This window comes from Homalodisca vitripennis, chromosome 3 (assembly GCF_021130785.1).
Source record: "Homalodisca vitripennis isolate AUS2020 chromosome 3, UT_GWSS_2.1, whole genome shotgun sequence".
Taxonomy (NCBI): domain Eukaryota; kingdom Metazoa; phylum Arthropoda; class Insecta; order Hemiptera; family Cicadellidae; genus Homalodisca; species Homalodisca vitripennis.
Genome location: NC_060209.1, coordinates 97286593 through 97303942, shown reverse-complemented (window position 1 = coordinate 97303942; position 17350 = coordinate 97286593). Strand labels below are relative to the sequence as shown.

The following is a 17350-nucleotide window of genomic DNA, read 5'->3' as shown; positions in this document are numbered from 1 at the left end:
ATGCTATGGGGAAAACTCAGGTCTACGAGTGGTTCGCTCGATTTAAAAATGGCGACATGTCGATTGAAGACAAACCTCGTTCTGGACGTCCATCAACCTCTCGAACGGACGAAAATGTTGAGAAAATTCGTGAACTTGTGCTCACCGACCGTCGACAGACAATTGAGGAACTATCAGAGAGTAGTGGGTTAACTTGGAGCTCGGTTCAGCGAATTTTAACAGGAGATTTAGGACTGAAAAGGGTTGCTGCCAAATTTGTTCCTCGACTTCTGACTGACCATCAAAAGGCACATCGAGTTGAAACTTGCCGCCTTCTGAAAGAACATCTCGAAAATGATCCCATTTTCTGGAAAAGGTAATTACTGGTGATGAGTCATGGTGCTATGGTTATGACCCAGAAACGAAGCAACAGTCAAGCCAATGGAAGTCGCCATCTTCACCTCGTCCAAAAAAATGTCGGCAAGTCAAATCAAACATCAAAACCATGTTGATTTGCTTTTTTGATGCTAAAGGCATTGTTCATTCTGAGTTTGTTCCTCCAGGTCAGACTGTCAACCAAACATTTTATTTGGAGATTTTAAGAAGATTGCGCAACAGTGTTCGCCAGAAAAGACCCGATTTGTGGCAGACTGGAGACTGGTTCTTCCACCACGACAACGCACCGGCACACACAGGCATCTCAGTTAGGCAGTTTTTAGCCAAAAACGGCATGGTTCCGCTGCCCTACGCACCTTACTCGCCTGACCTCGCTCCATGCGACTTTTTTTTATTTCCACACATGAAAAGAGGCTTGAAAGGTCAACGATTTTACAGCGTTGAAGAGGTTAAGAAAAAAACGAAGCTCGAGCTTGACGCCATTTCTAAAGATGACTACAAAAAATGTTTTGATCAATGGAAATACCGTTGGGACAAGTGTATTAGTTGTAATGGAGATTATTTTGAAGGAGATAAGGTCGTATTGTAAAAAATTTGATAATATATAATTTTTATAAAATAATTCCGGTTTTTTTTTTGGTACCCCCTCGTATATGGTAGAATATTTGTAAGTATTTTAGACTATGTAATACAAATTCTACAACATTGCAACATCAAATTCTACATTCTTCTTTTTACAGCTTGCCACTCCTCCCACTTGGCTGAACATACAGTTACTATTTAAGTTATTTTGAAGTAATATGATCTTTGCTCTTCCCCTACAAAGTTTACCAGGTTCTAAATCATGTAATTAAAACAACACTAGAGGTTAGTATTAAAAGGCCAAAAGATTAATCACTGACCTTGCTCTGAGGGTTGTCTACAATGACAAACACCATGAATACTCCCATGTGTTTGGCCCTGCGCACAGCCTGCCGCACAACTTCTTCTCCGTCGTTGAGTACACCGCGGCCGTCAGACACAATCACCAGTAGCTGTGCCACATCCGAGACTCCCGAGCGTGGTGGGTTGCGCGCAAACAGGCTGCAGGCAAAGTTGACCATTGCACCCACCTGCGTTTTCTGCTGCTCAAAGGAGAATTGCTGCAGCAATCTGGTACAATACCCACATGCAAAAATTAATTTAAATCTTGAACAATTTTATTTCAATCATAAATTAATTTTAATCAAACCCAAAAACCTGTTGACTGGTTAATAAACAATCATCAAAAAAGATCAAGATGACAGTGGAATTCACTGGTACCAGTTAGGGAAATAACACAGGGAAATAAAGTTGAGCTGCATGAAAGTAAACACAAGGCAACAGCATGACCTATGTTCCAGTCTAAATACGTTAGCTCCTGTATCTCGGCCATCTTCTGATTTAATGAGATTTTTGAAGTAAATGATCAGGTTAACTATGTCATTGTTGAAGTTAAATATAGTACGCACAATGTATACCTACTGCAAATAGACATCAATTCTTAACCAGCCAGCAGTTTCAACTATAAGAAACAATAAGCTAAAAGTAATGGAAAAATACAGACATATTTTTATGTCCAAATACTCTGAAAATGAATTATGGAGATATAAGTGAGTGTATTGTTGACAGTGCCAAGGGTAATTGTGAAATTAATAAATAAAAAAATAAAAATCCAGGGTATAGTTCTTTCAAGATTGGAGTTTCTATATCCATGTGAGCACAGTGTTCAATGAGGTTTTTAACCCAAAGATGTCTTTTTTGGAACCAGTTTAAGGGAAAACACCTAAGACCTAGGTCTTCACCAGGAAAACTTTTCAGAAAGATTTAACCACAAAAATACAGTATCAATGAACTCGGTAAGTACAGAGTATGTTTCAGTAAATTTTTATCACCATAATAAGAAGTACCTTTCTATTAAAAATACTGTAATTGAAAAAGTGATTGTTGACTTGAACCTACATGTACTGTGTTTATAAGAACATTGCCTTTCTTCTGAGAAACTACATAAGTACTAAAACATTGGTAACCTAACTCTAGCCTTTGGTTACTGCCACTCCACGAAGATTCATGGTGGTGTAGCTATTTATTCAAGCTTATCACTTGCATAGATTAAGGTAATCGACAGGTTCAATAACCTATCTACTGAACTGGACGGTGAACTAACTTGTTTTAAACTTGTAGATCTAAACCTAATCTTAGTTTTTGTGTACAGAAGTCCTAAAGGGAATTATGACTGTTTCATTTCTGTAATGGATATAGTGATAAGCTATGTGAATCAGCACTGTGAAAATACAATTGTCTGCAGAATTTCAATCTCTCTTCTCCCTTCAAGAGCAGGATAAAATGCCTAAAACTTGTAGAATAGAATAATTTGTTGGCCATTCATGTTAAAATGTATTTATTACTAGTTGTAAAAGTCATTTTCAGTTCATTGACTCAATAAAACTCAAATACAGAATAAAATACATTACTTAGCAAGAAATTGTGTACTTTTCATTATTTTAAAAGAACAGTCACTTAATGTTTTCATTTTAATTGGCAGCTTATTCATTAATCTAGATGCAACAGAGGGTTTTTTAACTTTTGTTTAGTAAATTAGTAAAGTAAATTTTACTAAACTAACCTGGGGTCCACACATCGACACCCTTTGCAAAAAATTGATCACTGCCTTATATGTGTTGAAAAGAATAAAAAACATAAGCAACAAGGAAATGGCAAAAATTGCCTATCATGCTCTCATGGAAACCCACCTGAGATATGGGGTCGTTGGGTGGGGTGGTACCTCAGCTTTAAATCTTAAGAGAGTATTAACAATTCAAAAATCAGCTGTCAGATGTTTAGCCAATCTGGATCATCGAGACATCTGCAGGCCTGCGTTCAAACACCTCAGAATCGAGACTGTCACAGCAATCTATATACAAGAACTCATACTCCTTGTGGACAAGTTAGGACTCCCTAGAGAAACCCGACAACACAACCACAACACCAGGAGCTCATTCATTATCCCACTAGTATGACATTGCACTGTACTACATGAACGAAAACCAACTTCTCTGGGGGCACATCTATTTAACCAGATTCCAGCAAACTACAGACAGATGACAGGGAAGGAATTGAAGAGGAAACTTGACACCTGGTTGACTGAATATTCTGTGTATACTATTCAAGAATTCACTGAAGAGCTCTAGTTTCAACAAAGACACAAATCACAAACTACAATTCTTCAAACCTGTACTAAAATACTTTATATGACGCATAACTGTTCTCTATGTTCAAGTTAATAAAGAAAATTCTATTCTATTCTATTCTAAATTTATAAAATGCCAAATTCTTGTATTGGAAGAGTGAATTTTATTCTGTGCACATTTTTGCTTTAATTATTTCCAGGTATAGCAAACACTGCATTATATGAGACAAAGTAGGGTGAGAATCTTAACATATTTAAAGATATCCCTACAATGGACAAGTCTTCCTGCTCCAGCAATAACAGGGGTAGCCTTCTTCTGCATTATAAATACTTCAGCATGGGAGGCTCCGCCTCATTGAACAAGACCATAGGTGTTGGGAAGACACCAAAATAGGCCGTGCGGTTGCTGTCCTGGTCCAATTCACCACAAAAGCGTTTTAAAGCATACATGTTTCGAATGAGTTTACTTTTGAGAATAATATATACTAATGCCAACAATCTGTTGTGTCAAGGGTTAAGCACAAGAATTTTAGATTTTCTATTCGTTGCTTCAATTTTTCTTACGAGCCAAAAGAAGTAGTAACTGTTTTGTTAGTATTTAGTACCAATTCATAAGCAGTCAACCAATTTCGAATAAGTTTTTGATTTAATTTTGCTTGTACCAATGCTAGCCTGTTACTGGGTTGCTGGGTTATTTTGTACCTATAACACGCTTTTAGCCTATTTTAACTATTTCCAAAGAAAGAACTGTTTTGTGGTTCATTCTTAGCTAATGTGTAAAGAAAGTCAAGCCTGTTCTTTATTTCTCCAAGTTCAGGAGTGTATCACTGTGAACCCCATGTAGGCCTTTCAGGCTTCATATGTTTGGGTTTATTCTAGTTCATTTAGGATTACCAATGTCATAATAGTATTTTTTACACAAATTTCAAAGTTATCATAAATAATTTCAGAATGGAAAATTTCACACCAGCTTTCCCAACCTGAAGAATATTTAAAAAGATTCTTGGTTTTATCATTAATATTCTATACATCTTTATCTACAATACAGATATTAATATCAAAGTTTGAAACAAATTATTGATGTGGCGAATCTACGCAGATTGGGTTATCGAATCATGTTGATCGATTCACAAATTTGAATCTATTTTGAAGATTCAGTGAATTTGACATTTGGGATTCAGTTGTGACAGATCATATACATACAGTACACAAAATCAGCAAAGAATTTTGTATTACACTAGTTACTGTAAAATATTAAAATATATCAAATAAAATTATTCATATTGATAATGATAAATTTATATAAATTAATACGTTTCCATTTTCAGTTCAGCATATAATTAACCTACTAAAAATATACTGGTATATTTTTTAAAGAAATAACTGTGACAAGAAATTATAAGTGGTTAAAAGTAAAGAAAATTTGATACAGTTATTCTTTAAAATGTTTGTGTAGAATCGGTATTACAATTTTAGTTTATAAAATTTAATGGAAGTTCAAATGTAAGAAGTCATAATTTTGTTTCAATAAATATTAATTCACTTAAGTTTGTAGGAGTTATCTGATGTATATATCAATGGCACAGTTTGTCAAGTACGGGATATGCAGGCAGTGCTCACCTTGCGCCACTGTGTTCTGTGAAGGTGTCTCCGAGTTGGTGCAGCACTCTAGGCTTATCACCAAAGCTGAGGACAGCCAACTGCCCCGCCTCAAGCAAGTTCAGGGCCTTGCTGACAACGACCAGGGACTCAAAAGCCAACTGAAACGAACAGAACTTTGTAAAAATCTAATAAAGTATACAATTTAGTGAAAAATCAAAGTTGCTTATTACCTAATTCTCATAGTGAAAATAAGCAATTGTTGTCACCTTCTAGAAATACACAAGCCCAGGTAGATTGTGTGTGTGTGCGTGCGTGCGTGTGTGTGTGTGTGTGTGTGTGTGTGTGTGTGTGTACTGGTCCTAGCCTCTACAATACATTGTGCAGTGTGTATTATGATTATTTATATACAAACACATTTTTTATTTCACTTATAAATAATTCATTTATATGTTATATTCTCTACATATGAGTGCTTTTTTAATAAAGCAAATCCTATGACTTTTCTTAAGTACGATATAATCAATATACTATTTTCAAAAAGGTTTATATTATTACAATATTAATGTATAATTTCTTATTTGTAATGAAACTTGCTGAGGCTTTTTTAAACAGACTATGTGCTATCTAATAAACTGATGTGCTTAGTGTTATTAGTGTACTTTTTAAAAAGAGTAAATTTTGTTGAGGAAACAAATTCCTAGCGATGGTATTTTTTGTAGGTGTGTTGTACACAATAAATTAGAAAATATATATGTTTTACATATATTTAGTATGTTTATGATGAACAGGAAGATAAAATTATTGAATATTTAATTACAAAATAAAGATAGAAAATTAATATTTCAGGATCATTTTTCAAACGAGGCACAAGGTGCTTGACTTTTTAGTGGGTTCTTTACAAAAAATGCAAGTTTTTGTAAATCTATTCAAAAATGACAAGATGAAAAGATTGTATCTTTTATACTTTAAATCTTTAGAAAATGTAAAGGAAATTTTAGAATTATAAAATAATTTTAGAACTGGACCATTGCTTCAGAACTTGTGAGCATTGTTTCACTTTTAGTTTCAAAATGAACACACCTGTCAATGAAGTGAATAATCAATTTGATTTAATTACATTTTGAACAACTTCATAATTTTTACTTTCTCACAGCCAACATACCTTATAAAAGCCGACATACCTTCATAGTCTGAACTATGAGTCGAATAAATGACTTCTAGTCTCTAATACTTTTATATTTCCATCATACATTTTATTGAAAAATCAACTTATTTTTGCCAAAATAATATTGAGATTCATTCCATTTCAAAATAAGATAAATAACTATGAAATGTGTAATAGCCATTACCTCTTTAGAGTGGTTGTCAGCCATGCTGGAGGAGTCGTCTATAGCCAACACTATCTGGTACTCTCGCTTGGCTGGTTTGGTGCGTCGTAGCCATATCTTGTCCTTCCTGAACTGACTCGCTATGTATGGAATCACCTGTTCATAACACCACAATAAATTTAGTAAAATACTGAGATTATATAAACCAAAATTAAATCAAAATCTAGAAATATTGTTCAAAGCTATTAAAAAAATATATATTTAGATGGTAGAATATTAAATAATTATTTAATTTTAAAACATGTTATATGTTCAATATAATTATAAGAGTATCAGCTAGCCATTTATAAAGCTAGATTGTCATGATCACTTGCTGGAAGATCCCACTGTAGTACTGAAGAGAGGTGGAGTACAGCAGTTGAAAGCCAAAAGAAAGGAAAAGTAATTGGAGTTGAAGGTGAACAATAAATTCAACTACTGAGGGCACAAACGCAAGTCATGCACGAGAACCGCTAAAGTGATTGTTGTTAGTCTCAGAATGGTGATGAACAATGTTGATAATCCCAAGAAGAGCAACAGAAGACTGCTGATGACAATAGCCAAGTCAATATTGGCTATCTCATCATGGCTATCTCCACATGGCGTAGAGATCTGACCAAACTGGACCTTGTAAGCTTGTAAGGTAGCTGTTAAGGATGCTTCACATTTACACCTGAGGAACACACAGTACCCATAGTTGCCAGTGTTGATGATAGTGGGAGTATTGAATGAATGAATGAAAAATGCCTTTGTTAAAGAGGCGGAGTTATGGCTATCAAGCCCTCTCTACCACTCAACTTCATATTGTATATAGTAAATTTACAATAGTTTAATACAATTGTGATACATTATTAACTTACTCTTTAAATAGAAAAAAACAAAAATGCTTAACCTATAAAAAGATTAAATGATCTTAAAGTAAAAATGTATATATTTAAATTAATTAAATAGTTAAAATACAAAAGAAAAACTTTATACATGTTACAATAAATACAAAAAAATTCAAAATGAAGAGCAAGAAGCAAGAAACATTCAATCATTCTAACACACTGATTGATCACATGACCGCAACAAGCAGCACCATCTGTCACCCCCACAGCAGCAAGCACCTAACCCCCCACCCGAAACGAGCAAGGTCCTCAACACATCTGATATCTTCGGGGAGAGCATTCCAAAGGCGAGAAGCCTAGTGTCAAAACAAAGACGATTGAGGGTGAGAGGAAGTGGAATGCACTTAACATATTACAACTATCTTTTTGAAAAAAAATGGAAGAGAAAGGGTGTCTTATTTGGGAAGGGTGGGCCATGAATCGACCATTAGACCGCCTTCAGAGGAAGCTCTGAACCTGTAAAAAGGTTAGTTTTCCATTTATTAGTGCCAGTTCATAAATAAGTAGGATTCTAGCATTGTGTTCTAAAAAAAACACAGATATTACTGAAACAACTGATTACATGTTATAAACTCAGTATTAACAATAGTAACAATAGCGAGACCGTTTCCAGACGTTCCCATTTTTACGGAGCAGGAGCTTGTAGCGGCGGTGTCTACCATGCGCAACAAGAAGGCTCCAGGACCTGATGGCATTCCAGCTGAGGTTTTGAAGATTGTGGCGGCGAGTTATCCACTCTTGCTGCTGAATATGTTTAATGCATATTTGGTAGCGGGTGTGTTCCCGTCGCGCTGGAAGGTTGCTAGGTTGGCGCTGATCAGCAAAGGCAAAGGTGATCCGAACTCCCTGTCGGCATACAGGCCACTTTGTATGCTTGACACCGCGGGGAAACTCTATGAAAGGTTGCTGAAACCCAGGTTGCAGTCGTCCATCGAAGCCGCCGGAGATCTCTCTCCCCGGCAGCACGGCTTTCAAAGCGACAATCAACTCTGAACGCCATTACAGAGGTGATCAGTGCCGTCCAGCAAGCCGAAACAGCTTGTCACCAGGCTCGGCCGATTGTGCTGTTGGTTACCCTTGACATAAAGAACGCGTTTAACTCTGCTCGGTGGGAGGACATGCTAGAGGCGTTGCAGCGGGACTTCAGCGTGCCCGACTATCTCCTGGTCATTGTGCAGGACTACCTGAAGAACCGTCGGCTGTTGTATGAAACCAAAGACGGAAGGAGAACAAAAGAGGTCACTGCCGGTGCGGCTCAAGGGTCTATTCTCGGCCCAGACCTATGGAATGTTTCATACGATAGTTTGCTTCGCCTCGAGATGCCCCACGACGTCTACCTCGTGGGTTATGCTGACGACGTGGCTGCAGTCATCACGGCGAGGAGTCCGGACTTGGCACAGTTACGCCTTAATCAGGTAATGATTCGGGTCAATGCCTGGATGACGAGCCATGGACTTGAGCTGGCGGTCGCCAAGACCGAAATCGTTATGCTCACTCGACGGAGAATCCCCACTCTGATCTCTATGAATGTGGGGGGTGTCGAGGTTCGGACAAGGACTGCGGCGAAGTACCTGGGTGTGTTACTCGACTGCCGTCTTCGGTATTGGGAGCACATTCAGGCGGTGTGTGACAAAGCCTCTAAGGTGGTTATATCTCTCGGCAGGCTGATGGCTAACGTAGGAAGCCCTAGGTCAAGTAAGAGACGCCTCCTCATGTCTACTGTAAACTCAACCCTTCTGTATGGCGCAGAGGTTTGGGCGGGTGTGTCATGAGGATAAGGCGATACAGTCAAAAGCTTTTATCGGTACAGAGAAGAGCGGCACTTAGGGTCGCCTGCGCCTATCGCACCGTTTCCGGTTCGGCCGTGGCGGTCGTGGCTGGGGTGATTCCTATTGACCTGCTGGCCATCGAGAGACAGACCGTCTTCCGAGAGGCTGCCGAGCGGGGTAGAGAGGATGCCTTGGCTGCTGCCAGGGCGGAGACTCTGCAGGTTTGGCAGCGGAGGTGGACGGAAGGATCGGACGGTCGCTGGACCTTCCGTCTCATTCGAGAGCTTCAATCCTGGATAGATCATGGCCACGGAGAGATAGATTTCTACCTGTGTCAGTTCCTGACGGGGCACGGTTACTTTAGGAAGTACCTCTACAGGATGGGAAAAGTCAGGTCGCCTCGGTGTGCTTACTGCCCGGAGGAAGATGGCGCTTCACCGAGGCCAGGCGAACGCTCGCCACCACAGTTGGTGATGTTACGGCAGAGACCATTGTGGAGATGATGCTGCAGAATGAGGATGCCTGGAATGCAGTCACCACTCATGTACATGCGATCCTTCATCAGAAGTGTGAAGACGGATGCCTGGCTGACCCCTAGCTTCCGAAACAAGTAGTTTGGTCCTGGTTGGGATATAAGACACACGGACCAGGCAAGATGTTATCCGAAAGGGTTCCGGCTTGGGCCCTCCGTGGCCCGTAGGGGGTTTAGTGGGTAGTCCGCAAGGGAGTCCCACATTGATTTCTAAAACATTGATTTCTAAAACACTGATTTTGGAACGATTTGTACTTGCTTAACAGCTAGCGAACATCTACTTCAAATTAGCTCTTTTTGCATCATTTAGTACTTAGTTTTTGAAAGGTTAACTTTGAAAATGTAACAGCGAAAAAGGGTCAGAGAGTAAGCAAAGTGTTCTTGTACCTTTCTCATGTTGATCCTACGACCAGTGCGGAAGTCACCCCTCAGTCGGGAAGCATGTGTCGGCTCCAACACAAGTCTTAGCTGTTCACTCAGCTCACGTGACAAGTCAGCTGTCACATAACTGAGACGTTCCCATGCTTGGGCTGCCTCTTCATTGGCTGGTGGCTGGACATCATACATCAAATTGGCAATAGTTTGAACATTTCTTTCACTGTTACTACAATACAATATAACAAACATTAACAACTTTATCTTACACAGAGTTTAACAAAAAATTACCTGACTCCAAGTTGAAAGCTGGACCTCCAGGTCTCTGCGAATGCTCTCTATGTCCGCCTGAGTGGACAGAACCTCGGCCACATCATCCAGTTTGGTATGGAATGAACTCTCTGCACCTCGTTCCACTGTCATGGTGTCTACGAGGTCTCCCTCCACATCCATCTCCGTCTTGGCCTCAGCTTCAACCCTTTCTCCCTCTGATGACGGTTGTTTGGCACCTTCCTGATTTGCGTCATCATTCTCCTTCATTTTCTTAGGATTTACACTAGTTACTTCTTCATTTTCAGTTTTCTCTTCATCTATTGAAAAATCAGATGTTTAGTTAGCAAAATATTAAATTGAAATATTCATGTATTAGAGCTTAAGATAAAATACAAATAGACTTAAAAGAAAAGAAAAATTGAGTTTGTAAAAGACACAGATATGTATTAAAATTCTATGAATAGTTAGAATTGCACACCGTGTTAGGTCTTTCCTATTGTGAAAGAAATGTGATGACAGTGGTCAGTCTACTTAGTTTTAATTTATGTTTGGATCCATACATCTCAGAATGATGTTTCTAAGTCCATATTCTATCATTCTAGACATAGGCATAAGACCATTCAAAAGTGACAACAACATATTACAACAAATACAGTATATTGTAGGAATTACACACCAAAATGCAATACACATACACTGTCTGCCATCATAATCTCACTTGTAATATCTGCTGAAATCTGTTTGACCCCAACCTACAGATGAGTGGACTGATATAAACACAAAATTAAGCTTTCCCTATTCTGCTTTGATTCCTGCAAGTGATGTGATGTGATGTGCTTTAGTCTGCATTGTGCAGCAAGATGTCTTGTACAAGAAAAAGATAATTTTATTACAGACTATATAGAACTCACAGAGAACTAATTTCAATTCCTAGACAAACAATTTTTAGATATTCAACTTCAAATTGGCAGTTACACAATTGTTTGACCATTGAAAAAACAAGCAATGTATAAAGATGTAAAATACAAAGATACCCACCTTGATCCATGGTCATATTTGCATCATCCTTGACATCTTCACCTGTCTCATCTTCTTTATTTGGCACATTTTGCTCGGCTGCTTGTTCCTGAAATAACAAAACAGTTTTATCTATATAAAACAATAAACAAATCATGGATTATGCTAGTAATTAAGGGTGATTCCTTAGACATCTTTTGTTCCATTCAAATTTGTTTATACAACTAAGGAGCAGGACATACAGGATCACCATTCCATTGTGACTCAGTCATCTGTTGTGCTTGCACAACCAGCAAAGGATCCTGCACCAGTTTCCTCGGCGCCAAGCCTCTGCAGCAGGTTGAGTGGCAGTGTTGGTGTGAATGGGCATTATAGTGAGATTAATGCGAGTGCAGGGGAAGTTGTAATGGAAAAGACAGATAACCATAATACTAAGACATTTCTATAAATAGAAGATACTCATTTAGTGAAGACTGCTTCCATGCCTAATTTTCCTCCACGTCTTGGCCACACAGGGATTGATGCTAATGATGATGGGAACCTGTATCTCTCATATTTAGACTTCCATGTAACAAAAACTCTAAATCAACGTCACAATAAACATACATATTTCATCAAAACATAATGAATCTAAAGTCATGTACTGAATCTCAGGAAATAACCCTTTCTGAATTAATGACTAATATTGTACTCTTAACAGAACATAATATGTTAAAAATAGAATTGGAGCTATTTGTCTTCAACATAACATCTAAATTTAATTTGTAACAATAAGGACATTAGTTAAAGCTCTACAACTATCCTAAATTATTTAGAAGATTAATTTCTTTTACCTTATATCTCTAAATTAAAAGTAATTCATCTCAAAAATTATAAAAGCCTAAAAAAAAATAAATAAATATAAATTCCTAATTTTCAGTTGGCAATAACCAGTAAAGTAGTAACAAGACCTTTTTCTTCAAGTCACTGACAGTAGGCCTACTCCTACGTAACAAAAAGTACTGTAGTAACAATAATAAACTTTATTTAATGTGTGTCTGCATCAAAACACACAATTATCGGCACACATATAACCAAGCTACATTTGATCACGTTAGCAATCAGAAAAATCTTTTGTCACGATTCATGGATCAAAGAAAGAGAAATAAAAATACAAAAATCTAATGTATTGATAGTTTGGAACCTACTGAATACGATGATACAGTTAGAAGATCAGAATAATGTAGTACAATATTAAATATTATTGAAATATGAATCGTCGATGTGTGCGACACTGGAACTTTATGCACTGTCAATATTCGTAACATTGTGAAATTCAAAAGGTTAAACCTAAAAACTAATACACCAAAAACTCATATAAGTGTGCGCGCGCACACACCCACACAATATATATATATATATATATATATATATATATATATATATATTTATATATAAATTTCCTAGTATAAATTTATATAGAATATTTTTGTTATCCATTTGACAACAAAAGTAATATTTCACTTACTAGGAAACTCAATATTAGAAATCTTTTTATTATTCTATTCAAAATATGTATAACATAATATGGTTTCTTTGAAACTTAAAACTCCATAAATTACCATAAACGAAGAGAGCAAACAAAAATGCTCTATAAGTTTTTATATCATAATCTTTAGTAAAACAATACTTGCTTTTGAAATAACCATAAACAATATTGAAATACCATTTTGTCACAATATATATGCTTAGTTTTCATAACAAAAGAATGAGCAGGAATATTATTTTAAAATGTATAGTATTGGCATATATTCACAACTGTTACCTTGCAATAATTATGGAGTCATAAAATAAGTGTCATAATAAATTAACAATGAATTTGTAGGTATTTCTGGTCATACACATACATAGTTATGTTGTTATTTGCATTTCATTGTAATGTATCCACAGAGGTCATCTCCTCTAAATTTCCCCAAATCACCAAAATATACAGCAACCCACCTCAGTTGCAGCATCAAGTGTGTGAGCATCAAATTTGGACTCCTTGGCTTCCTTGATGTGTTGGTACATGTCAGCACTCTGATCCTCTTGCACGCCCTCCTCGTCCCTTTGCTCTTGAGGCATTTCATTCTCCTTCTCCATGTTTATAGTTTTCAGTTTCTTTTTCACGGGTTCTTGTACATCACCTGTATTAAAATATAAACGTAATGTATATACATAAGTTTTTAAGAATGTTCTTAACTGTAAAAGTAACGGATTTTTGTTACATTAGTTTCACATTTAATCTAGTAAAAAAGTATGAAAATATAACATAGTCACACTAATATTTGGATTTATTTAGGATTAAGAATGAGAAAATTCATATCAGGTTTATTATATTTTTTAAAAACTTATTGTCCTATAAATAGAAAAACAGTTTTTAGCAACATTAATTTATTATCAGAGTAACAAAACCTTTAAAGTTAAAATATAAAAATGTATAGATATGTATAAAAATTAGACTTACATACTGAATTTGATTAAAATTACAATTTGTATAGTACTGTCATATTTTCAATTGCGTTTCAATATACATCAAAATTCATTTCTATATAACTTTTGGAAGAGAAATATTTGTGGAATGTAGATTGTCCAATTGTGTAAGAATCTAATTGGATATACAATAAGAGCTGTCTAACTATATTTTTGCTGGTATTTTTGAGAAATACTGCAGTTTCTTTATCAAAACGTTCAAAAAAAGAAAATTACCTTGGTTTTTACTATCTGTACCTACACAAGCCAAATTTATTCCAAATTAACTGGTTAGTTTGGTTGAAGATAAATTTAAGAAAATCAATTGCTTCAGTGGCACATTTTCTTTAAAAATTTTAATTCATTTAATTTCCATCAAAATAACAGGCTTTGATAGTTAAATGAAAAAAATAGTCTTATTCTTTAGCTCATTTCATTCCTGACATATCCTGAGGATCGACAGACAGATAAAAAAAAACATACTGGAAAAAAATTGTTGCATCCTCCTGGCAGACAAAATAGAAATTGTGCTATCCAACTGAGTGATAGGCTTCAATGACGCTCAGCAAAATTCCATGGTTGGACATGCACTATCATAGAACTCATTTTTGTCTATGGAAAAATGAAGTTTTATACAAAATGTAAAGTCTACACATGAAATCTTTTTCCTAGACATCTCGTGGATAGTTATACTACATGTGTAACTATTTCACATGTTAAAATATCACATTATTGTACCAAATTTGTTTTAACATTTATTTATTGAGTTATTTCCTCGTTGCCATCACGGTTATCCATCAGACCAATATAAAAATGTTTGCTAATGCTTAGCCAATTTCCATGGAGTGATATCCACTATCATTGAACTAGATGTTGCTTATATAGAAATAAAGCTTCATGCAAAAGTTTAGGTCTACAGGTCAGTTCGTTCATGAGATATTGATTTTTCCTGCTCCTTGCACACACTGTTTTTTTTTTTTTTTTGCTAACACTCAGCCATTTAAGTTGTAGATTTAAAAATTGAATTCTTGGTATTTTTAGTGATCAGGCTAACTGTACACAACTGCACTTGTTTCTACACAGTCAAACTTTAAGAATACCCAATCCATGCCAAGCACTAACCCAGCGCTCTCTGCTCCTCACTCTCGCCTGGTCTCTCCCGCTTCTCCTCTCTGATATCCCGGCTCTGGGCCTGGACTGCCTGCTGGCTCTCACCCCGCCCTCCTTGCTGGGTCTCCTGCTGTTGTATCTGAGCTGCCCCCACCCCCTGCTGGTCACGACCGTCGGCCGTGCTCTCCTCTGGATTTAGCTCCTTTGACTCATCCCCTGCCTCTGGATGTTCCACCTATACATGGGACATTTTTACTTCAAAATCTCAATACAATTTAACAAACACAGAATTATAACGTTTGTTTTAGTTTGAATTTTAATTCATTAAAACTTAAAATTAAAATATATACGAAACCAAACTTTGATAATAATTATTAATAAGAAAGTAAACATTTGTAATGTCAAAAGCCATAGATAGACATACAATGCAAAATTATATGTAGTTCGTAAAAATTATAAAATGTTTTGTAATGTGAAGAATAAAATTGAAATCCAGAAATAAAAATAACAACCAGTAATCAAGAATATTTTAGGTATAAAATTGAACTACAAAATATATACAGATAGTGATAACCAATTATCAAATAACTGGGCTGTGAATAATAGGAAACTCAGATAAATGGATTATGGATAATTGTAAAGTTGGATAATGGGGCTGTGGTTTGTTGGAATTCAATTGTATTTTACATTCTTAATAGATTAGTGTAGTAGCAGTACCATTGTTTCCTATCTTCTTGGTTCAACAACAGTAATATTAGCAGTGATAAAAGAAAAAGACATTCTTAAGTAAGTACCTGATCTTTGGAACCTGAGTCCTGGTGTGAACTGGGAACAGGTTGTGAAGCTGGTTGATCTTCAGAAGGTTTGGCATCTTCTTTTTCTTTATTTTCTTCATTCTCTTCTTCCATTTTTTCTTCCTCACCTGTTTTATCCTCGTCTTTAGCCCCACCTGTCAATATTGTTCAAATATATGCATATAAGACAATATAATTTTTACTTTATTTACTAATAAGAAAATAGTATATTCAATACATAGAACCATATTTCACACATGATCTACTACTAAATTAGGTGAAACTGTATAAATAAGAAATAAAGTTTATATAAATGTTATCATACACATATAACATTTATATGTTAAATAAACACATTATTTTTACGATTTAAATAATTATTTATACTACTTCCTTCTTTGTAATTACAACTAATCGTCTTGAAGTTGGACTAAGCATTATGGCACGAGTGCCAGTTTTATTGCAATAAATGCTATTATAGTATAATTAATTATATAACATATAGTGATTTGGAATGGAGACTCATATTTCCATTTAACTTTCTCTGAATTTAAAAATAACACCATTTTTTAATACCCACAGGTTGTTATTTAAACACTGCTTTTGTACAAACCATCATCAGGTGGCAGAGCATCCTCTTCCTTGTTGGTTTCATCAACCTCCATCTCGTCTACATCATTGCCCTCCCTCTGTTCCTCACCCTCTTCATCACTACTGTCTGTCTCTGGACTCTCTTCCTTGTCCTTCTCAGCCTGTTCCGGTTTGTCTTCTGGGATTCCTTCCTCCTCTTCAGGGAGCTTGGGTTCTTCAAATAAATAAGAAAAACAAAGTAAATTAGTTTGAACTCAAAGGTATTGAAACCAATGCTTCAATAATGAATCTGTAGCAGATTTGAATCTCACCTAGTGTGCACCTCTTATGTTCAATGTGGGACTGCAGTCTGCGGAGATATATGATCATGATATATGACTTACAGGGCATTAATAGGATAGCCAACCTACAGCCACTCATTCATAAAAGAGAACAGAAATCTTCAAAATCTTTAAACAAGAGAATATATAGAATCTTTAAAGAGCTTGAAATACTCGTGGTTGTACTACCACATCATTTATAAATATACTGACAAAGTCAAAAATAATTTTAACAATTTATTTTTATGACCTCAATCCTTAACGAGTTTCTTGTTCTGTTTAATGTGCAAAAGAATGTTAATAAATAAGAGACTATAGCTACAGCAGTTTTAATAACACATTCAGTACAACAGCGTTCAGTATTAGATCATTCTAAACCTTCCAACATTAAAAACACTGTACAATTCTTGTATTTATATTTTTAGAAAAAATTACATATTAATTTAATTTAAAACAGAATTTAATAAGAATGATTTGGGTCGATTGAAAATTAAACAATCATAGTAAAATGGTGGTAGTTTATGATTTTTGAATAAATTAAATCCATAAGCCTATTTATGAATAAATTAAATTCATAAGTTTAGTTATGAATAAATTTAAAAATAAATTAAATTCATAACTAGATACTATACCTCAC

General features: G+C 35.8%; 1 protein-coding gene across 1 annotated transcript in view; it reads right to left on the bottom strand.

Annotated features, from left to right (window-relative positions):
- The window catches only part of LOC124358294 (midasin-like), a 77722-nt gene that overhangs the window by 1513 nt on the left and 58859 nt on the right, over positions 1 to 17350 (bottom strand). Inside the window, exons 34-43 of the mRNA XM_046810592.1 lie at positions 16416 to 16607; positions 15803 to 15957; positions 15021 to 15243; positions 13389 to 13573; positions 11430 to 11517; positions 10410 to 10708; positions 10131 to 10295; positions 6535 to 6669; positions 5204 to 5343; positions 1278 to 1527 (exon numbers count right to left, since the gene is read on the bottom strand). Of these exons, the coding sequence (XP_046666548.1) occupies positions 1278 to 1527; positions 5204 to 5343; positions 6535 to 6669; positions 10131 to 10295; positions 10410 to 10708; positions 11430 to 11517; positions 13389 to 13573; positions 15021 to 15243; positions 15803 to 15957; positions 16416 to 16607 (1832 nt within the window). The remainder of the gene's footprint in view (positions 1 to 1277; positions 1528 to 5203; positions 5344 to 6534; positions 6670 to 10130; positions 10296 to 10409; positions 10709 to 11429; positions 11518 to 13388; positions 13574 to 15020; positions 15244 to 15802; positions 15958 to 16415; positions 16608 to 17350) is intronic.